The sequence below is a fragment of the Helianthus annuus genome, chromosome 16 (assembly GCF_002127325.2).
Source record: "Helianthus annuus cultivar XRQ/B chromosome 16, HanXRQr2.0-SUNRISE, whole genome shotgun sequence".
Taxonomy (NCBI): Eukaryota; Viridiplantae; Streptophyta; class Magnoliopsida; order Asterales; family Asteraceae; genus Helianthus; species Helianthus annuus.
In genome coordinates, this window is record NC_035448.2 from 9,448,078 (window position 1) to 9,472,397 (window position 24,320).

At 36.2% G+C, this 24,320-nt stretch overlaps 1 protein-coding gene across 1 annotated transcript; it reads left to right on the forward strand.

Annotated features, from left to right (window-relative positions):
• The first annotated feature begins 22,911 nt into the window (after positions 1-22,911).
• LOC110915267 (bZIP transcription factor 11) lies at positions 22,912-24,066 on the forward strand. The gene has a single exon (XM_022159935.2). It carries the CDS (start codon positions 23,431-23,433, stop codon positions 23,887-23,889), a length of 459 nt encoding a protein of 152 aa, XP_022015627.1. The 5' UTR covers positions 22,912-23,430; the 3' UTR covers positions 23,890-24,066.
• The last annotated feature ends 254 nt before the right edge of the window (positions 24,067-24,320 follow it).

Sequence of the window (24,320 nt, forward strand, 5' to 3'; positions counted from 1 at the left end):
AAGTCTAAAATTGACAAACTAAACATCTAAAAACAAAAACCTAAAATCTCACATTGAAGAGTTCGATGAGACGATTCCAATGCCACTTGAGTGAGGTTCTATCAGAGTCCGTTTGATACCCTTCTTACGACTTCTTATTTTTAGCAGACTTTTTATTTGATCCTAACCCATATTTGATATTGAGTATCGTAATACCTCTATATACAGAGGAACATGTTTGTTTTCATTTCATAATCAACATGACATAAACATGGGTATATGTTTCTCTTCGCTTTTATAAATCACTAGCAACTTTATCGAGGGAAGCGGGTGGGTATTGTACATGCAAAGCTTTGTAGTGAAGGAAATCATGTAGAGAGGATATATATACAAACGTCGGATGGTTTGCCTTTACACGATCATACATGTGGATTGCCATAAAGATGGTTCAATTTGCACATGCCAAAATAAATAAATAAATAAAAAACATGCATGCCCACAGTTCCATAGATTAGATTCAAACCTTGGTTGAATAGCAGCCCGGTCCACACTTGATATAAACCAAATTATGTCAATGCAACTGAACCGTGTATTTAGAGTGAGCTGCAAGTTTTGTCATTTACCTTTGTAGAATATACTAACCAAGTTTCAAAAGTGTTCCAATTAAATCACTCAAGTTTCAAATTCATTCTTCATTAAAATTAGGGGTCTGTTTGGTATGGGGTAATGGAATAGATGAGAGAATGGAATGGACAACGGAATGAAATGGATTATTCCATTCCATTGTGTTGTTTGGTTACTCATATGTGAATAGAATGAATTATTACTTTGTACAATTTGATAAACAAAAAAAAGATGAAGTAACGAAACACAACTGTATCAAAAACGACAAAAATATAATAATAATAATAATAATAATAATAATAATAATAATAATAATAATAATAATAATAATAATAATAATAATAATAATAATAATATATTAATGATAAAAAATTAGTAATAGATTTTTCATATATATTAATATTAATATTAGTATGAATATTAATAAATATAAATATAAATATAAATACAAATAAAAGTATAATAATAATAATAATAATAATAATAATAATAATAATAATAACATATTTCTTTCCATTCCTTGAGGGAATGGAAAAAAAACACCTACATACCAAGGAATGGAAATTATTATATTTGGAAGGAGTTACATTCCCTTGGAATGCTCCATTCCATTACCACATGATAACCAAACATGTTTATTTTCATTCCATTAGAATGATCCATTCCATTCCACCTTCCATTTCTTCATACCAAACGCTACCTAGGGGTTTTTTTCATTTATTTCATAGGTAACCGTGGTGATGTGGATTTTTGTTTCTTTTTTCTCTTTCATTTGATACTAACATCGAGTGATGACGTGGATTATAACTTGTTTTTATAATTCTTAATGTAATTAAATGGTTTTTATTTTTAATAAATATAATTTCATATATTAAAATAATTCGACCCCAGCATCTTATGCTACATTTTTTTCTTGACACGTGAAAAAAAACATGTCTCGATTTGAATGTTAAGTTATCTAATTGTGACAAAAACGACACTAGTGACCTAATTAGAATACTTTAGCAAAAATATCATTAACTAAAAACGTACTGGCAATCACGTCCGGAACCATCTTAGCTTCTTCTGTAGTCAAAACAAATGCTCTCGCATTTTTAGTAGTCTTGTTGTTCGTGGATGGGGCTAGTTTTGGACAATTTGGCTTAATGTGGCCTTGTTCCCCACAATTGTAGCATATCTTATTGTTAAGTTTCTTCCTGAAGTCTTCTTCATTATGTCCAGATATTTTGCAGAAATTACAGTATATAGAGCATATTCCAGAATGCTTCCTTTTGCAATACTTGCAGAAAGGTGCAGAATTAGAACCTACATTTTTCCCACGGTTGGAATTACCGTAGCGAAAATCCTGGGTAAGTCTTTGAGCTAGGTTCTTCCTTTGGTTTTCTTCTTAGGTACGTACTAATTCATCAGTCTAGGTATTTGCTAGTTCTACAAATTCTTCTATCGTTTGTGGTCTAGCTGCCTTGACTACATGCCTAATCTCACTAATTAATCCCCAGATGTATCAGGAGATTAACACTGGTTCTGGTGATGCAAGGGTTGGCACTATTCTAGCATATTCAAAGAATGTAGTAGTGTAACTCTTACTACCTACTCCAGTCATTCTAAGGTTTAAGAATTTATTTGCTATATGCTCCTTTTCATTAGGGGGACACAATTTCCTTTCAACTTGTTCTTAAATTCTTCTCATTCCATATTGTAAACCCTGTCATTTCCTCTACACTGGAGGATAGTGTTCCACCATTCTAATGTTGAATTCTTAAACAGATTGGAGGCAAACATTATCTTATCCTCTTCTACACACTTGCTTATTTTCAAGACTGCCTCAGTCTTTTCTATCCAGCATAGAGCTGCAATGGCTCCTTTATTGCCCGAGAATTCTATTGTTTTACAGGACCAGAATTCTTTATGAGAACAACCATAAGACATGGTTCTTCTTCTTTTTGGAATGGGCACTTGAAGTATTGGTCCATTGTTTACGCTGTGATCAAGTTCAGTAGGTGGTCGTTACTGCCATTATTACTCTTATTATCTGTTTCCTTAACCGTTTTAATATATGGCATTGCGTCTATAATCCCTTGTGCCACTATGTGTTGGATGGCACTGTTATCTACTTGGTTTCCATTATTATCATTATTCTGTCTTTCTTGATTCACTTCGTTGTCCATCTGAATTTTTAAACATTAACCACATATTAATATCATAAGATAATATTTAATACAAACAATCACACAACAAGCATATTGATTAAAATCGTCGAACATTGCGACCTTTACTCTATTTTATATTATGCATTTATATCTATTACAAATACAATTGGAATTAAAAATACAATACTAGTATGCATCCGTAGCTGTTATCTAGATATATATATATATATATATATATATAGGATAATGCTCTATAAGAAACCCCATTATTTTAGAAAACTTAGCAAACTATACTTGTGGCTTACATTTAGCCACGTTGCACACATACCCTTACTCTTACTTTTTGCAACAAGGTTATATTAGTAATTTAACATAACCACCAAGATATTTCCCCAATATGAATTGACATGTTCATTTGTTGCCCATCAAATCGTATGTACCATTCACCCTCCCCACATATTTCTTTTTCAATATTTCCTTTATATCTTCTTCAACATTCAACAGAAAAACCCCATTTCATATTATACTCCAAATTGGCAAGTAACTCCATTAATATCCATGGAGAGAAATCTACCAACCTCCGAGTTAATGTCGCCGGTCCATAGTTTCCCCAACAGGTTCTTTAGCAGCAACTTCCATAATGATGAGGAATTTAATGCTCCAGGTTTTTTTATTTATGTAACTTAACTCTTCTCGAAGTTCTGTTTTTTTTTTTTGTCTTTTACAACTTTTTAATCGAATAATCCAACTATACTGCATGGTAATGTTCACATGTTCCATTCGAAGCTTCTGTATACACTTATATGCCTGTTGATTGTTCGCGATCATCTGAAGTCCTTGTTAGATCACCGGATGTTGTGATCTCCAACAATTTCATGAACAGCGCTTTTCATGATGACGAGGTTATGGATAATGAACAAGGTTTGTTTTTCTATACACTGGTTTTGTACTTTTCTTCCCCAGATATGGCATAGTTCAAAAATATTCCATAATGTTCACATGTAGCATCCCAAGATTCCCCTATGCAGTTCATGCCTGGTGCTGTTTCTGGATCATCTCATGGTCCTTCTCTGTTTGCTGAATCATCACGCGGCCCGTTAGACGGTTGTATATATTACATGGGAGCCCACTTTATTCTCATATCACAGATTTCTAACCTTTTGTCATGCCATATATAGCAGATTCCTAACCTTTTTCGTTTTCTGATGCAGGGCCATCGAATCCATACTTCGTTTTTGATACCCCTCAGGGAACCCGTTACTGGATTCCTAACGTCGCTGATTAGTTCATACCAGTGTGTGGGAAATCTTATCCAACTTTTGCGGATGTTCTTTCCATGTATGAACTTTATGCGTTTGAAGCAGGTTTTTCTGTAAAAAAAAAAGGGCAAACTAAAGTCTGGAATGGATTCCCACACACAAGTATCTTCGATGCTCAAAATATGGAAAACCACAACCCAAGAGGACTTTTGACACCCTAGATGAATCTTCTCTAAAGCCCCGGAGGACTAACTTCACATGGTGTGACTGTAAGGTAAGCATTCTAGTCTCAATCTCGAATGATTCATACATAGTTCTGAGTTTCAATGATATTCATAATCATGAACTTGTTGAGAGTTACAACCATGATCTTAGCAAGATATCACGGAAGCTGTCATTCTCCACCACACAATTCATTTACAATACGAGTCTAAACCATATCGGACCCATGAGAGCTTATAGATGTCTTGCAGCTTTAAAAGGAGGGCATCACAATGTCAACGGGACTCCGGTGAATTTTAAAAACTTTAGCCACCAGTTGCGAATTTTTATTGGTGAACGCGACGCACAAGTTTTCCTCGAACGCCTGCGTGAGCGCTTTGACAACCTACCCAACTTCTATTTTGATTACACTGTATCAAATGGAAAGTTGTCTTCTGTATTCTGGGCTGATGAGATTTCAAAGCTAAACTACAAAGCTTTTGGCGATGTCCTCGCCTTTGACGCAACTTACAGCACTAACAGGTTAGTCCCCCCCCCCCTTAACATGTGTTAGGCCTGATCCCCAAGTATACAACCCTAACCCAAAAAGTTTTACATTTTGTTAACATCAAATCAATTTTTTATTAATAGGTAAAAGATGGTTTTTGTGCCATTCACGGGTGTGGATCATCATTTCCAATGTGTTACATTTGGAGCGGGTTTGATATCAACCGAGTCCATTGAATCTTATGTGTGGTTGCTTAAGGCTTTCTTGAAGGAACACGGTACTCAACCAACTCTCGTGCTGAGTGACCAAGACCCATCCATGCTACAAGCTGTTCCTATGGTCTTTACCGAATCACGACACCGTCTATGCATGTGGCATATAATGAAAAAACTACCCTCCAAGGTTAGCTTAATTTGTTAGCCCTTAACATGTGTTATTCAACATAACACAATTTTTATATGTCTTTTCAAACTGTTTTAATCTAACACGTGTTATTAATTCTTAACTTTTTCAGATCTCTGCGGATGTTCTCGGTAACACTGATCTTCGGTCCTGCATTCACCGGCTGGATTGGAATGTTTATATCAAACCTAAAACGTTTGAGTCTCGCTGGAATGACCTCTTACAAACATTTGGACTTCAAGACCACAGCTGGTTGAACGACATGTACAACATCAAACATCTTTGGGTACCAGCGTACTTCAGGGAACTGCCCATGTGTTGCTTAATGAAGACCACTTCACGCCGCGAAAGCTCTAACGCTGCCTTCAAGGTCAACTCAACAAGCGCAAACACCCTTGTACAATTTATGATGTGCTTTAAAAATAGGGTAGACAGCCAACGATATCGGCAACGTGTATCGGAGTACAAAACCTCATCCACGATGTTCACGGGCAATACTGACTTAGCGATAGAACAGCACGCGTTCGCCATTTACACAAACGCTGTTTTCACGCAAGTTCAAAAGGAGATAATTAAAGGGAAGTTTTATGCTACATCACAAACCAAAACGAGTCCAACAATTCCAGTCTTTTGATAGACGTCACTCATTTGGATAAAAGGAACAACATCACAAACGTCTATCAGGTAACACATGTTAGGCAATTTCATTATTACCCATCCTCTAACATATGTTAGATCTAAAGGACTTTTTTTTGCTGTCTATCACATGTACAACATCAAACATCTTTGGGTACTAGCGTACTTCAGGGAACTGCCCATGTGTTGCTTAATGAAGACCACTTCACGCCGCGAAAGCTCTAACGCTACCTTCAAGGTCAACTCAACAAGCGCAAACACCCTTGTATAATTTATGATGTGCTTTGAAAATAGGGTAGACAGACAACGATATCGGCAACGTGTATCGGAGTATAAAACCTCATCCACGATGTTCACGGGCAATACTGATTTAGCGATAGAATAACACGCGTTCGCCATTTACACAAACGCTGTTTTCGCGCAAGTTCAAAAGGAGATAATTAAAGGGAAGTTTTTATGCTACATCACAAACCAAAACGAGTCCAACAATTCCAGTCTTTTGATAGACGTCACTCATTTGGATAAAAGGAACAACATCACAAACATCTATCAGGTAACACATGTTAGCCAATTTCATTATTACCCATCCTCTAACATATGTTAGATCTAAAGGATTTTTTTTTGCTGTCTATGTTCCCAACAGGTTACGTATAACGTTGTAGACCAATCCGCCAGTTGCTCATGCAGGAATTTCACACGTATCGGATATCTGTGTCGCCATATCTTTTGCGTCTACCGATTGAAAAATGTTGAAAGGATTCCACCCCAATACATAAACGATAGGTGGCACCGAGATGCCCTCCCCAAACAGGTTATTTCAATTTCCAGCCGATACGGAGTCAACCGACACGCACCGTCCGTTATGCGGAATGAAATCCTCGACCTCGTTACTGAATGCGTTGATGTGGCTAGAACCGATGAGGATTCGTTGGCAAAATTGGTTGACCAACTCAGGGATTTCAAGATCAATGTGGTTTCCAAGCAACCATTGTGTACAATTCAAAATGAATCAAACGAGTGTGAAATGGAAGAAATAGTTGGGCAACCAATCAACATTCCAGTCAAAGTTGCTAATCCAGAAGTTGCACGTAATAAAGGATGTGGTACTCATACTCGTATTTCCGGGCACGATGAGAAGGCAAAGGCAAAACCACAAAAACGTCCAAAGCAGCTTCGTTTATGCAAGCGTTGTGGTCTGTATGTCGACGACCACGACTCACGCAACTGCGTTAAGGTGGCTGCAATGAAAGCAGCAAAGGCAACTGCTGAACAACAAAGGCAGACTGCCCTTGGTGCCTCACCCTCTGATTAAAATCTTTATTTTCGTTTTCTAGTACTATGTAATCGGAGAGTCTCTTCATTTTGGCCTTCTTACACACATGTAACAGTCTTTTAACATCCTCCTGTTCTTTTCTGTTACGTGTGTAAGAAGGTGGAACTATTTTGATCCCATTTATCATAAATAGTCTTGTAAGAAACTCTATGGCCTTGGCCACTTTTGTGTTTGTAGCCCTACTTTTTGTGGACCTCTGTTTGCTACTAATGGGCTTATCTTAATATTATATGCATTGATAATTGTGTTTTTGGTTTATATTTTTTACCATAACATAAAAACAGATGCTTAACACATGTTAACCCTCATAATTTGGTTTTTTTTTAACTGGAAAGGATCAAAACAAACTGTGTTAACCAAACCAATAGCTTATATATTAAGACACATCAGGTTATACAATTAAACTTCACATCTAGCCAACTTAACCACACATTCTACTAATAGGTTACACCCCGCGTGTAAAACAATGGATCGACTACTGAGAAATGACATCAACCCATTGCCAAAAAAAAGGTTCATAATAAAATACCAACAAAACGACGTTGGTATGTCGTTTTGTTAAAACATAGGGTCATCAGGTTAACACATCTTTAACCACTTTCAACATCCTAACTACCCCTTATTATCCTCCATCTCTAACAAGCTTTTTCATCATGGTGTGGCAAATTCCTCATCATGAAAGTACAGAGGAGAGGGGCTGCGCTCACTCTCCCATGGGTCATGGTAACACCAGGACTGGATTGTTTCGGGTGAGTATGGACACAATGGGCAACCACATAATTCATGGTCTGGATCCGTCAGCAACCTAACCAACTCATCTGGTAGCCCCTTCAACTTTTCAGCTTCTGGTAAAACGTGTTCCCTACGGCGTGACGTTTCTTGCGACACACCAGCTACATCAGCTACATTTTTGGTTCCGCTATCTGAAGCATCGTCACCAGAAGCTACTCCAGTTTTCACGTCTTCTCGCTTCTTGTGAAACACTTTTCTTTCGTAGCACACCCCGTATCGGCCCTCACATGCTTCCTTCCCCTTTTGCTTCCGCTTCTCCATGCCTGGTTGGGTAGACGTGACCTTACCTTTACAAGGGTCCATCACATTAGCATACTTTTGAACCGCTAACAGTTTATGGTTTACTGAACTAGTGAAGTATTACAGAATATGACTTTGGTTCTTCATTACACTACTTATAGAGGTTTTCCCTGGATACATTTAATATAGGTGTTTGTGACTTGACTTTGATGTGACCATAAGGGGCAAAAAAGCAATGGTTCCTTTTCCAATAAAGTTGTTTTATAGACACCAACCCCTATGTTTGTAGACTTCTGCCACCTACTTTCCCCAATTTCCAATAATCCTACTACATTTTTAGAAACAGTGGTCCCCTTGGAAACAGGAAGCAGTATTTTCTCATTTTCTATAATGTTACACGTACCAATATATAATTTAAAACAACCTCATTTAAAACATTATCAACTACATCCATCAACTACATTAATAACATTCTAACACATCCAACAACACATCAATATTCTTTAGAGTATATAATTACCAAGTTACTAAACATCAGATTTCATATAGATAGTCTATCCCCAAAAAGACATCGTGACGATGCCATACCCAACAAAACACCTACCCCGCAATACGTTTAAAGCAACATCCCCAAATCAAAGTACATTACATATCCAAAAACAAAGCTGGCGCATTTAAAGCCCACCGGTCCTACAGTAAATACCATTCACTCCCTAACACGTGTTACTCTATTCGGCAATCCTACTTGATTTTAGGCAGCAACACATTCACCTCCGAACATAAGATGTGCGCAGCATACCTCTTTCTCAACTTTCGCACCTCCGCCATCTTCCTCGCCCCACTCATGCTGAACCCACAGTTAAAACTTTTGTTTTTCCCCATGTAGCACTCCATGTGTCGCATCAAGATGACCCCACAATCAGTTGTGTTTGTTGTGGCCGCCCAAGTAACCAGCATACGCTGGATGTTGCAGTAGTCTATGTCATCGGCTCGCGGATTCCCAACCTCCCGAAGGTATTGCACAAACATATCTTTCTGCATATACATATACAAGCCATGCTCAATAAAAAAACAGATCTTCAATATTATCACACTTATTGTTCATCAATGGTCATTTTAATAACTTACAATCTTATACGGTGTGTCCTTGTGGAGGTAGTAGACACTATCTTCTATCACCTGACCTTGGCGGGATTTGTCATTATCAACGACATAAATTCCATGGTCGCGTAACTCAAACACTAGCAAGTAAAAGTGTTTGTGCTCCAATATCGGGAAGAAAACAATGTCGTGATTTCTAAAGTCAGGAACTTTTTCAGCGCTGTTAACCGCACCTTTTATTCCCAGCCGAAACTTGTGCATCCGCGCCTCGACTCCACCTTCCTCAGTTGTTAGCATCCACGGAAACTTTAAGCACAACAGAGAAATTAATAAGGTCAAAAACTCGCCACACCGTAATTTCTATATACAAAACACTCACCACAACTTTAGTACCAAAGAATTGCCTACTGTAAGCCTCCTGTGATTTCCGTTTCTCTTGGAAGTTTAGCACCTCCGCCCAACAGTCGATAATACCATCCGACACCTCATTGCCAATGTTTCAATTCTTGAACATAGCCCGAGACGCTTCTACATGGGTAGGGCTTCTAAACAGCAACTCCCTGGTTTCATATGTACAGATTATAAATTAAATTGCATATTTTAACACATGTTATTTTTATTTAACTAATTTTTGCTACGGTGACCCCCTACTTACACAGCCATGTGTATCGGACTATCTACATCAACATCCGACGACGAACCCTGTTCCCTCCTGCGGCAAAAATCAAAATATAACCAATTAACTAGATCCACTTGGTTCATGGTTTACACTATTATTATACAACAATAAACCACGTTGCAATTCTACTTACATGTTTGCCTCCATTGCCCGCTTCCTACGAGAATGCCCATTTAACCAGTGCATTGGGCTTTCATCAGCATATATGTACTCCCACATATTTGCCTCCTTCTTAGTTATTTGCTGACCCATGTCAACAGACCTTATATAGTAAGGTGATCTATTTGGTTCCGCTGCCACTTTCTCTCTAAAAGGGAGCTTCCTTTTTTGGGCCCCAAACTCAGCTAACATACGCACACGGTTTGCAAGCGACATATTGTCCTCCACCTCATTCATATCACCCCCATAAAATTCCAGACCAGTTTGCCCCTTGTGGATTGCAATTGCCGGGTCATAGGAGCTAACTGGTTCTACCATTATAACCATACTCAAGTTTGTAGTAGCCTCCATATCGCCTAAACACATATAAAATAAATAATTCACGTAACTCGGTAACGAATATAACACTTTCACAGTAAATGAATATAGTTCAGCTCACCGGAACGCTCCAGCACTGTTTCTGTCCCAGCCATCTCATCCACTTTCCCACTTGTGCAACCTGCACATTTGATGCAAATAAGTATATTATAGATGACTCCTACTAACCCATCAATCCTATTTTTTTAATGCTCTATCGTACCGATTTTCTCTGACACGTCCAATTCACCCCCAATTTGTGTCATTCCAAGACTCCAATTAGGGCCAACGAAACTACGTTCATCAATAAACGTATCGCCTTCACCCACTGTTTATATGATTAACACATGTTAACTCACTAAATGATACAGTTAGGGAAGCAGTTAACACATGTTAGAGCATGAAAATCTTTACCGCTATTATCCGGCTGCCACTCCTCTTCAGCCGCTTTCCCTTTACCATCGACATCCTCAGCCTTATCGAAAGCTGCTCTGTGACAAAGTCTACCACCAAGCCAACACACTCTTGCATATTTACATCAGTTGAATGCAGCCCATCATGCTCAATCTTACTTTTTTAAGCTGCATAAAACATTCTTATCACATCTCATGCACAACTTAGTATCAGAAGCTGCATAAATAATTACCGTTAAAATCACGGTCACACTTGTCAACAGCCCCCTTGCCTTTGCCATCCAAAACCACATGTTCGTCCTTATCAATAACATCACCTTCCACAGATGCAAACACGACGCCACCACTTTCTTCTTTACTTCTATCAGTTGCATCCCCAACTTCATTCTCAATCTTACTATCTAAAGTTGCATAAACATTCTCGAATAAATTAGACATGGCTAAACATGGCTAAACAAATAAAACGGTTTCTGAAGATTACCTTCATTCTCATTCCCTTCAACCTGTTCGCTAACCTTAACCTCCATCTCGACCATTTTGGCTACCTCTTGATCACAGATAAACCGTGCTTCGTAAATCTCATCCTTTTTGGCGTCATTCGCTTCTAGATCAGTGTTCTGCTGATCATCGTCATTCGCAGCCACTTTATTGTCTGTATCCACTCTATATTCATCTTTACTAACAAACTGCATGTCCGAACCACCGTCATCTGTCAAAACAAGATGACACATGTTAAAACGGAATAAAGTAATAAAGCACACTTTTAATATCAGACATTCTGAAATGGTACGGGAACTACCACGTGCACCATGCACTTTTGCTGCTTTAATACGCAATATCGCACACATTAAACCCAACGGCTTATGCACTTCTTCAACATCACTTTTATCCCCGTTTCCTGCTCCTTTATTATCTTCGGCCCCACCCATACTACAGTTACCTCCACTTGAATTACCAGCATCATGAACAATCTTATCACCTTGGACGCCTTGATTTGTTTCTTCCCCAACTTCACTACACCCCAGTTTTCTCTCTTCCCGTTTCTTCTCAGTCTTGTTGAACCCTATAACATCACATTAATAATAAATGGGTTTCAGACACGTACGCATATTAGAGGGTAATAAATTTAAACGAGCAACAAACTACGCGTCACCATCAATGTGTACTTTTAAATGTAAATGTACAATGAAACTGGTAACACATGTTACAGTTTACCTGTTTCGTTGCCATCATTCGTTTTTTGCCCATCAAGCTTTTTATTTGTCTTCCGGCAATTTGGGGTCACAAAGCCTACTTCTATTTCAGGAGCATCCTTTAACTTCTTCCATCGGGGAGATCTCCTTACCCGCAACGACATACCACCATCTTCCAGCGCTCCGGTACACTCAGTTCCATCACCAAGTACGCTTGATTCCCCCGCAACATCAGCTGCGACCACAATAAAATGTTAAACTATACATCGTTATCATATTAACATGTGTTAGACTACACATTTCATTCCATAACCTATATTACAGGGACATAAACTCTTTTCGCACAATAAACGTACTCTTAAAATGGTAATACATGTAACAATTTACCTGTTTCTTTACCACCATCCGTGTCTGGTCCACCAAACTTTATATTTGTCTTTCGTCTTTTTGGGGTCACAAAGCCTTCTTCTATCTCACTAACATGCTTTAACTTCCCTAGTCTAGCAGATCTCCTCACCTGTACCGACTTTCCACCATCTTCCATCTTTTCAGCATAGTCTTTTCCACCATCATCTACGCTTGATTGGCCCGCAACATTAGCTGCAACCACAACAACATATGTCAATCAATACAGTTTGCCACACAGTAAAATGTGCTACAGTGATCATTTTAAGAATGATAACCAACATAACAGGTATCATATTAACACGTGGTTGAGTGTTCATTTCAGAAACATTATCAACACACCTTCCGGGGCATCGAAGTCTATGTCTGAAGATCCTACTTCTTTCAATCTACTTTTACTGATTTTTTTGTTTCGCCGATTAAGTGACTTCTTGTACAAGCTAGCTATTGGCGACCCATCCGAAAAATTGTCATCCACGCCATCCCCTACAAAATCGTTTGCACATCGATAAATGGATTCCAAATTAATAAACTAAATAACACAAAGAATAACAGTTACTAACCAGCGTTCTCTCCCTCGTTAATGTGAATTCTTTCATCATTTTTCAAATCTTCCAACACCGAATTGATCTTGTGCGACGCTAAATCTACCGCTTTATCATCATCCTCACTTTCACACCCTTTCTGTTCAAACATACTTTCATACGTTGCCTTCAACGTTTGTACTTCCTCGTCGTCAGGGCTCTCCACCCACAGAGATTCTAACATACCCTCTATTTTGACTTTGTTCTTCTTTGTCACATTAATTAACTGTCGTACCATCATCAAGCTCTTCTGTTGAAAAAACCTTTTCAACATTTTGATACCAAGATTATATACTAATTGTAAAAAACACATGTTAGTGCATATAACTATACCTCCTTACTTGCCCAGTGTTCCACGTTATAGTTTCTTGGACGTGTTAATCCTTTAAACCGTCCCAGACCAAACCCACCAGCAAGTATTTCAAGCCTTTCTCTCTCTCGCAATCTTTTCAAGTTCCAAAAGCTAAAGGACACGTCGCCTTGTCTACCTCCATCCCTGTGCACTCAATGCTATCAACGTACAACAACTACAATAAACAACGATCGGTTCAGCCCGAAAAACAATCCAGTATTTTAACACATGTTAATTATCCAAAATAAGTAAATTAAACTTACCATCAGAATCGTGAGAGGACCAACGAAGAAACTTTGTGGGTCAAGCCGATCCCAGGTATATTTGCAAGTTTTCAGCTTATCTACAACCATGTCACACCAGTCAACTGTTGCAAAGTCCATTTCGTCATCCATATACTCTAAGATTTCTTCCCGTAAACAACTTTGTTTATGACAATCAACCAGCACTGCCACAAAACACATTACAAAATCCATACGAAAATCAAAACTGTCTTCGCCATCGGACTTATCTATCATTTTCACCATCTTTGTTGGAGGCACCATTACACCCGGGTATCTCGCCCTCCAATCCGCAATGGCATCAATCAGCATCGGCAGCTTATCAATCGAACTAATCTTTTGTCCACCAGTCGGAATCCCTAATAACTTATGTATCACTTTCCTGTTCACCTTGATATCACCAACAGGCGTACATATCACCATCTTATCGGGATTAAAATTGTCCACAACAAAATAACCTAACTTAGCTGGCAACCCATCAACGCTGAAAGTAAGCAAACGACCAAAGCCCATTTGCCTGACTGCCTCACGTTGTTATTCTGTCAATGCCCGTACACACTTATAAAACTGCAGTGTGCGGATCTTGTCCTTGTTCCTGGAAATTCATCCTTCTTTGCTCGCTTACGGGCTTTCGGAACCTTTTCCTGTTTGTTACCAACTACCTTTGGCTTCCCTACTTCACCTTTCATATTGTCCTCCGAACCCTTCTTCTTTTTGGTCCTTAACGTTCCACCCTTCGATGTAGCCGTCACATCTGCCCTACTTACTGAAATAACGTTTTATACGAAACTACAACAACCCAAAAAATAAGTCTACTTTACAACCACTTATGACAACATCTTTCTAACACAAACGGTAACATTTCACTTATACGTTAAAACATGTAACAATTTTTCATTTCTAACATCAAAAAATTTGAAGGGCGTAAAAATTAACTAACCACGGTTTCTTCGCATTACATTGCCAGAATTATCATCGGCGCTGTTTTTTTTTTCCCTGCCAATTAACACATGTTAGGGAATTTTCAAGGTCAGCCCAATTAACACATGTTAATCAAAGCCAATAATATTTAACTAACCACGTTTTCTTTTATTTCCACACCCAGAACTATCCCCGACAATGCTTTTCTTCCTTACAGTTTCAAACATGTTAACTGGATACGCAAATAGCCACTATTGTAACAAAAGGAAATTACCATTGTGATTTTTGGTATGTCCCCGTTTGCTTTCCACACAACCTTCATTACGCACCGATAGATCGTAATATTAGTCCAACAAGAAATTATACAAATTATAAACAATATTACTGGTTAACCGTTACCCGTTTTCCGTCTTTTCCCATGGCTTGGTGACACACTATCGGTATCATCATACACTGCAACGCAGCCAACAAAATTCTGTTATGCATAATTTCTAATCCAACACACTATCCATATATAGATCACCTTCAACTATGTTAAAGGTTCATAGACATATCAATTCTAACCTAACTCCCGTTGGGTCGGACCAAAGACAGATTGTTGATTGGAAGGCACTGGCTTGGGTTCGTCGGATATAATCACAACACTACGGCTCTCAGACCTTTTTTTGCCCTAATATGGGTCTCGAAGTCCAACATATATAAAACAAAACAAACTCAGTTGCCATTTTCCGATCAATCGGTTGAACAAAACCTCCTTTTACATGACCGATTACAACAACTAACCTTTTAATTGAACTCTTAATCTTCCTTAATCGTTTCAGCTTCACCGACGACGACAAGATTATGAACGACTTCCTCATTCTCCGATATCGACACTATCGGCTCCTGTGTTAGGGTTCCGGAAGTACGTTTTCAATGTTTGTTTTGATGAGAGAGAAACATGAACAGGGGAGTAATGAGTATAATGGGTTGAACATAAAGAAGAAAAAATTTGAATTTTGTTTGCAGTTCTTGATTAGATGGCTACTGCATGGTAGTGATTTTTGTTTTCCAATGTGTTTTTTGACTTTCGCAAATGCCCTTCACTTGTACTAATGGCAGTAATTTCATTTCTTTTTAATTTTATTCATACCAAAATTATCATAGCCATTGATCAAGTCTGATGTAAGCTAATCAATGGTTGACAATGGGTTTGCATAGTTTTCTTAAAAAGATAGAGTTTCTTATATAGCCAAACCCTATATATATATATATATATATATATATATATATATATATATATATATATATATATATATATATATATATATATATATATATATATATATATATATATATATATATATATATTCATATAAACATATTATATATATACATATATAGAGTAAATTACAAAAATCGTCCTTTATGTTAACACTACGTTGCAAACTATGTCCTTCACCTTCAATAATTACAGAAAGCGTACTCTAAGTTTACAAATTCTTGCGCGTTATGTCATTTAACACTAACTCAATTAATTTTCACAGTTAAATCTGACCAAATGGTCCCTACATACGGGTATATTTGTCATTTTACACTAAATACTAAAATAAATAAATAAACACAATACAATCCACCTACCATTTCTATCTCTCCATAAAAATATTAACTCTCTCTCAAACACTCTTATCGCTCTCTCTTTCTCTCCACCATAACTAGTAACACCACATAACCATCTTTCAGGTTGGATTTTCAAAATAAAAATAAAACCCATAGTTTCAAAAGGAATCAAAGAAGATATACATACAACCGGTATCTCTAATTTCATTTTAAGTAATCAAGAAACATTATACCCATTTCAATTGTTATTAAAGCTTCTGGTACACACCATATGGGAATAGCAAAACCGATATAAGTACTAACAAAGGGTTATTAAATGGTGCGTTCAGATCTAATTTGGAGGGGCTTTGTTAGACTTCACAGATTTGCGATGAAGAAGGTGGTGGTACTATGGCGGAGGTGCGGCGATGGTGGTGGTGTGATGGCGAGGTGCTGCGATGGGGGTGTTGTTGCGATGGTGGTGATGCGGCGATAGCGGAGGTGCAACGATGGTGGTGGTGTGATGGCGAGGTGCTGCTACGGAAATGGTGCTGCGATGGCGGTGATGCGGAGGTGGTGTAATGCCGGAGGTGCTAAATAGATTGTACAGAGTAAAGTGTGTTGAGGCAGATTGCAGAGAGATTTTTTTAGAGAGTGAATATATATTTTAGTATTTTAGTATTCAGTGTAAAATACCCAAAATACCCTTACGTAGGGACCACTGGGTTAGATTTAACTATAAAATTCAACTAAGTTAGGGTCAAATGACGTAACATGTAAAAGTTTATAAAATAGATTATGCTTTCTGTAATTATCGAAGGTAAAGGACATAGTTTGCAATCTAGTATTAACATAAAGGACAATTTTTGTAATTTACTCATAAATAAATATATATATATATATATATATATATATATATATATATATATATATATATATATATATATATATATATATATATATATATATATATAGGGTAGGGATCCTAAGAGAAGTCCACCCTATATGAGAAACTTGAGAATCAATTTAGACCACACATTTTTCTAAGCCTTTCGTAATATACACATATGTATAGTTTAAAATTGACTATATACACATATGTATATTGAGTTATACACATATGTATATAGTCAATTTTAAACTATACATATGTGTATATTACGAAAGGCTTAGAAAAATGTGTGGTCAAGAATGCTTCTCAAGTTTCTCAACTAGCCTATCACTTCTCACATGATCCTTATCCTATATATATATATATATTATTACTATTAATGATACGGGTTCATCCAAAATTCCATGTTACGCTCGTCATATTTCTAGACGAGCCTTTCACATATTTGTCTCATTCTCTCACTTCCTTTCTAAAATCTCCTCACCAAAGGTTCGGAGTTCTTGCACATTCTAAGTGCTCATGGGTGGTGCGGGTGCTGGTATTGGGTCTGGGAACTGTGGCATTGGTTCTTCGTGTGGGTACGGGTTCTCTAGGATTTCTCTGATGTATTGTTCATTATCAAAATATGGGTCCAGAGGGTCCAGGTTTGGATAGGGTGCTAGGTTTTGCATGGGTTCGTCTTCTAGTGGGTAGCGTTGTTCATAATCCCTATGGTCATCAAACCATGGGTCATAGTCTGGGGGATGGGGTGCTGGGACTCTAGGTATTTCAGTTGGGTCAAAATCAGGCATTGGAATTTGGTCTACATGGTTTGGCTCAATTTCCATAGGTTGTGTGGGAAATAGCGGTAACCGCTGGGGTGCTATGAGTTGTTCTAGATTCGGGTCGGCAGTTGTGGTTGCTAGTATGTGGAAGTTTGCTAGTCTTCTATTGATCATATCCTGTGTTTGTGTGTTCATTTCTCTATTAGCGGCTGCTAAAGCTCGCTGCTGCTGAAGTTTTCTCATCCTTTTTCTACGTTTATGAGCTCCTCTGCTGAACCATCCTCTCTTCTTAGGAGGGAATGGCTCTTCAGATTGTGCTTTGAACACGAAAATACCTTCTTTGGTGTCAGCCGAATACCCCGAGGGGGTAGGCTGTGAAGAGGTGCTTTCATCCATATGTGAGCTGGACAACTGACGGTAAGCGTCTGAAGGTCCTTGGTCGCTCATACTGTAAGCTAAAAAATTGTCAAATAACACAAAACAATAATATACAGATATGCACGTATCCATGTAAATTATTTCCTAACATAATGAATAATATTTTAGTGTCAGCAGAACACTTATGTGGCTGAAATCAGTGGCTGTAGCTCTGATACCACCTTCTGTCGCAACCCTGTCCCCTATTTACCCGGGAACGGGCGGCCACGGCCAATATCAGTGGTATCGATGCAGCGGAATTTTTCATCAGGACCGTAGTTAGAAAATATTTTATCAGAGTAAAATACCACATTTTATAATATTAAACACATGGAAGATTCCCAAGTTTCCAATACAAACATTTTTATAGGAATAAATCTTATTTTATTTAAATAAAAACATTTTATTTATTTAGGTAACTTTTATAGCCACTTTTCGAAGCCTTCAGTGCTATCCAATGGGCTTCTATTTGGCTTTCACATTTTGTTACTTGAAACGCGTTTAAAAACATTTTGTCAGTGGGAAATATTGGTGAGTGAATCCCAATTTAATCAAGAAGAGTTTTATCATTTAACAGTATTGAGAGCGATTACAATTTTTATATCTACACAATTACTCATTCAGTACTATCAATCCTGACTGTTGGGTCATATTACACATTGGCTAACTCGTTGTCCAATGGCAACGTGTTCCACATTTTGTATACAAAACCCCAACATACCGGCAGTAATTGAAGAATTACAAAGACTCAATCACTGCTAATCACATTGTAAAATATTTAAGGTTTTGTAAAATTGTTTGCAAAAAGGTTTACAAAAAGGAGATTACTCACATTGCTAACTTAGGGTTTTCCTTTGTGATTTCCTGGTGATTATCTATTAATTACAAAATGCACACGTGATAGTATAATAACCCAATATTTACATTTGTTATACCCTCCCCGAGACAGAACTCCAACGACTACGTCGGGCAGAGCCTCGACAGCCGTTACGGAGCACTAGATCAATCGGGCAGTGTATCTAATATGTAACCGGGGGTTATGTTACTTACAACGAGGCAGAACTTCGTTAATTAGGGGGGTATAATGCCTGAGAATTATGAATACTATAGAGAAATTGAGAGAGAAAGATCGAAATGTGAGCGACTGAAAATGAAAGCTGAGGGCCTCTATTTATAGTTCTGTCCGACCAGTCTCTTGCGGCCCGCGTAAGATCCTTAAAGGGTCTTTGCGGCCCGTGACAAAGGGTTATAGGGGCTAGGGTTGCTGATTTGCAGGTTTTTGCTTGGACACGAGTCTGCCACGTGGCAGCTCAGGGTGTCGCCCTGATCCATAGTTGTCGCGCCCCGTGTTGCCCGAAAACAAGGTCTTCGTGGCCCGCGAACGCCCTATTTTCTGGTTTTTATTTTATTTTTAATTATATAGAGGTATTTAGGGCCATTATACGTATTTGGGGTATATTTTAAGGTGTATAGGGTTTTATTAAATATATTAAGGGTGTCAGGAATATTTTAGAAGGGTTGTTATAGTTTTGGATAATTAATGCCAGACCTTTTCTATTTCTGCCCACCCTTTTCTCTCCTAAAGGGTTGATTTTTAGGTATATTTAACACAGCCCATTGAAAATTCATTTCTTGTTTGATTTGTAAATTTAATAATGGAATTGGAAAAGTAAAAAAGACATATTAAAAAACTACCCTCATCCATCTCTCATTTATGAAGAAGATATGATCTTTTTTGGAGTTTTTTTTCCATATTGGTGTTGGTGGTAAAAATATTTACCAAAATAGTGTTGTTAAAAAAATATTTACCAAAATAGTGTTTTTAAAGATTTATGTGTTTCTCACTCCTATTATCATTGGATAAATCATATTCATTAAATAATTATTAGTTTAATCCTAGTAGTCTAGTACTTGGTCTTTTACCGTAACTTAGTTTTTTAGAATCTTAAAAAGACTATTTTTTAAAAAGAATCTACTTAAAAACTTGCTTTAAAATTTAAATTTTCTGTAGTTAATAAGAAAAAAGCTTCTTGTTATTTGACTAACTATCATTATACCCTCATAATTAATTATATAGTACAAAAGAAACTAAAAAAAATACTAAATCTAAAAACTCAAAATTCACTTAAATCATATACGTCAACTTTTATAATTCCTTCAGCTAATATTTTTTATATATAAATAACAGGATATAGTATATTTTTTCTAAAACTAAATGCATTTATTAAAGATATGTTGGACACTTTGAGAATGAGTATAGATTACATTCGAATCTACCAACTCCTTAATTTGCTCGAACACGGAATACATAATTTTTATGTAGGTTAGTCTTACAAAATATTTTACTCTAACACGATTTAGATTTTAAATGCTACCTGTTGTATTTAAATCCACAAACATCTTTTTTATAAAAAATAATGTAAACTATAAATTTTATTCGTTTTGTTTTACTATGGATGGAATAAAAAACCATGTAACCCAAAGCATGAGAACTTGATTTAAAAAAAATAATATAACAATGGAATGGGTACGTGATTAAAAAAAATATAAACTAAAGTTTAGAAAAATATGTTACTGTAGTGTGTTATGTATATAGAAGAACAGAATCGAAAGGAATTTAAACAATAAATGTATATAAATTTGTGTGATTTTCAGTCTTTATAATTAAATACATTTTTAAAAGGGTTTCTAATTAAATACATTTTTAAAAGGGTAGAACTAGAGTCGTTAGAATCGCATATAGTAGTTTTTGTATTTTTTTAACGGCCAACAAACTCAATACCGAGCACTCTTGGGGCACCCACTGGACAAACGAAGTACTCCGAGAGTAACCCAAGTCCACCACCAATTCCTGGAAAAACCCGGTAACCCATCCGCCTGTAGGCACCACGGTGAAATTACTGGTAAAACCTATTTGGCACAAGGATCCAACCCAGGTTTCCCTAGGTTTCCTGTTTTATAAAAGAAAATATTTTTTTAAGATACTTAAAAAGAATAACTTAGATAACAGATCCAATACCATAATTAAATCAATAGTTATTTAATAAATTAGATTTGTCCAAGTTAAGAATGAGAAACAAATAAATCTTTTAAAAACACCATTTTAGTAAATATTTTTTTATCAACACTATTATGGTAAATACTTTTTCCACCAACACAAATATAGGAAAAAACTCACTTTTTTTTTAATTTTGAGACATTAAATTCCATCACTAAATAGAAGAAAAGTTGAAATCCATTAAATGATGGAATTAATTACAAAGGCAATTCTATTTTTCTCAACCAAACATAAATCTTTGTGAAATTAATTCCTTTCCAACTTTAAATCATACAAATTTCACCAATCAAACAGAACCTTATATTTTAAGGGTATTGTTAAATATACCCAAAAAGTCAACATTTCAGGAGAGAGAAAGATAGGTATGAGAGAGAAAATGGCTAGCATTAATTGCTCAAATCATTAATTACTTAACATTTCTATTTTATTTTTAAATTATTAATTACAATAAGCTTTTATATTATTTTTTAAGTGAAGATAAAATATTTTTTATACAATCAAACTTTTATATAATGAGTTTTCTTAATCTTTGTTATAACACACAGACTTGACAAATGTTTTTTTATTAAATTATTCAACTTTTAAACCAATCAAGTTGAATAAAAACATTAGATAAATAGAATAAAACTTTTCAGTAATAATTTAAAAAAACACAATTAAAGGATAAAAAACTACGTAATAATCAAACTAAGCACCTCACTTTTTTGCGGTTTTTTCTTTCATCTTTGTCGGCGCTTCGTGTTGGAACTAAACTCGCCACAGCGACCGAATAAAAAGAAATTGAGTCGTGATATGTCTAAAAGAACATCGACACATTTTTACATGTAAAACTATAAAAATGAATACCGGTACCGATTCCGATAATACCAATACCGATATTGTTCAGTTGAAATCGATTCAGTTCGTTACGATTAACATTTTCACGTTTACTGTTTTATTAGAGAGACTCGTTATTTATTTATGATTAACTTTTTCATTTTCGTATTTATAATAAAGTGTCTTGATTATTTATTTATTAATATTGATATTAATACTAATAAGATAAAAACATAATTATTGCTTTTGACTTTATAGTAAAATATAATTATTACTTTTAACTTTATAATAAAATAATACAATAAAATAGTTAATCATTACTAAATCATTACTAAGTTTGACTTTTGGGTGTATTAATCTTTAACTTGGGTATATTTATCACACTAAATCATTACTAAATCATTACTAAGTTTGACTTTTGGGTGTATTAATCTTTAACTTGGGTATATTTATCACACCCCTATTTTAATGAAAAATCCACTAACATCCCCTTTTAAGATTTAAAAAAAAAAAGAAAAAAACTTACCCATGACGTGAACAAAAAGAATAACATTGTTTAACTTTTTTTTAATGTTAATTAACCAATAAACACAAAGCTAACAAGACGAATTCATTAAGATACCCAACATCACTTTCCTAAACACAAACTAAAAGATTATTATACTACCTTTTAAAAATATAAACTTAATTAATAATATGTTAGAAGCGTGACAAATCAACATTAAGCGTGCGATGGAGATGGAGCAGTGTTCTGTATTAAATTTTGTTGTTTTGCACCTCCACCAGCTGTTATTTGTTTTCTTCTCAAAATAAAAATTGAAATTTCTTCTCCACCCTTCCTTCGTCCGCAATCACACTTTTCCTCAACCTTTTTCATTATTTTAATCCAACTCCTCCACCCCCATTTTCATCTATTTAATCACCCCTCTTCTTTCCATTCAAAACCTCTTCCATTCATTCATAAATCTCTTGATTGATTCGTCCATACGGTTAATTCATAGCCTCCGAATCACCCGAATCCATGCTCGATATCTTGGTTACACATGTTACATATTGATGTCTCCTGTTCTTAGTGAAATCTTCCGGTCCGGCTTGACTATCAACTCATCTCTTCGTCGCCGGACCCATTTAGTCCAATCGTTGTCCGTCGTGTTTCTCTATTGGTTTTACGTTTTCTCATGAACAACAACTCTTCCGTCTAGGAATAATATTTATATCTATATCTATATTTATATCTATACTTCGCGAATAATTAATTTGAGTCAGTGTCTGTGTTAGTGTGTTGTTCTCGTATTCGTATTTTTATTTTTATTTTTTATTGAAATAAATTTTTGGTATGGCTTCTTCGAGTGGTAATTCGTCTCAGATCCCTAACTCCGGATCCGAAGAGGATCTGAGGGATCAGAGAAAGAGGAAGAGAATGCAATCAAACCGCGAATCGGCTCGAAGATCAAGGATGAGGAAACAAAAACACCTAGATGATCTAACGGATCAAATCAACCAGATGAAAAAGGATAACGCGCAAATCCTCACCACCATTAACGTCACCACGCAACAACTGGTCCACGTGGAAGCGGATAACTCTGTGTTGCGCGCTCAGATGAGCGAGCTAACACAGAGGTTAGATTACCTCAATGAAATCAACAATCTTATGGGTAACACCAACAATAGTGGTGTGACAGGGATGATGTATGAGTATGAAAATCATCATGATTTCATAAACAGTCCTTGGAACATGATGTATATTAATCAGCAACCAATCATGGCTGCTGCTGCAGAGATGTTACAGTACTAGTGATTAATGCATTAAGTGGTTGTACTGTACTATTAGGTTTAGGTTTGGTGGTGCTTTATTAGGTTGTACTTTTGAGTTGGCTGGCTGGCTGGTTGGTTGTATTCTAAAATGAGGGCTTGTAATGGGTGGAAAGGGAAGAAAGGGAATAACATGCCTTGCTCTTTTTTTTTTTTTTTTTTTTATTCTTATTAATATTGTCTTTTTAAAATTATAAATTTATGTTAGCATTATTATTATGATTAAATAAATTTATTATTCTTATTAAGCTTTGGTGTATGTTTATGATTAAGTTCACAAGTCTATGTTATATTAAATCTATGACAAATAAGTAAATGATAGTGATTTAATCGATATTAGCATTCAATACAAAACCGATTTAGGTATAGAACTGCGAGAGCCACACAAACACTTGCAATTAGAAAAATAAAAGG

Bases quoted from the DNA above. Each gene is read 5' to 3' on its own strand.
- LOC110915267 (XM_022159935.2), top strand. From the start codon at position 23,431: ATGGCTTCTTCGAGTGGTAATTCGTCTCAGATCCCTAACTCCGGATCC.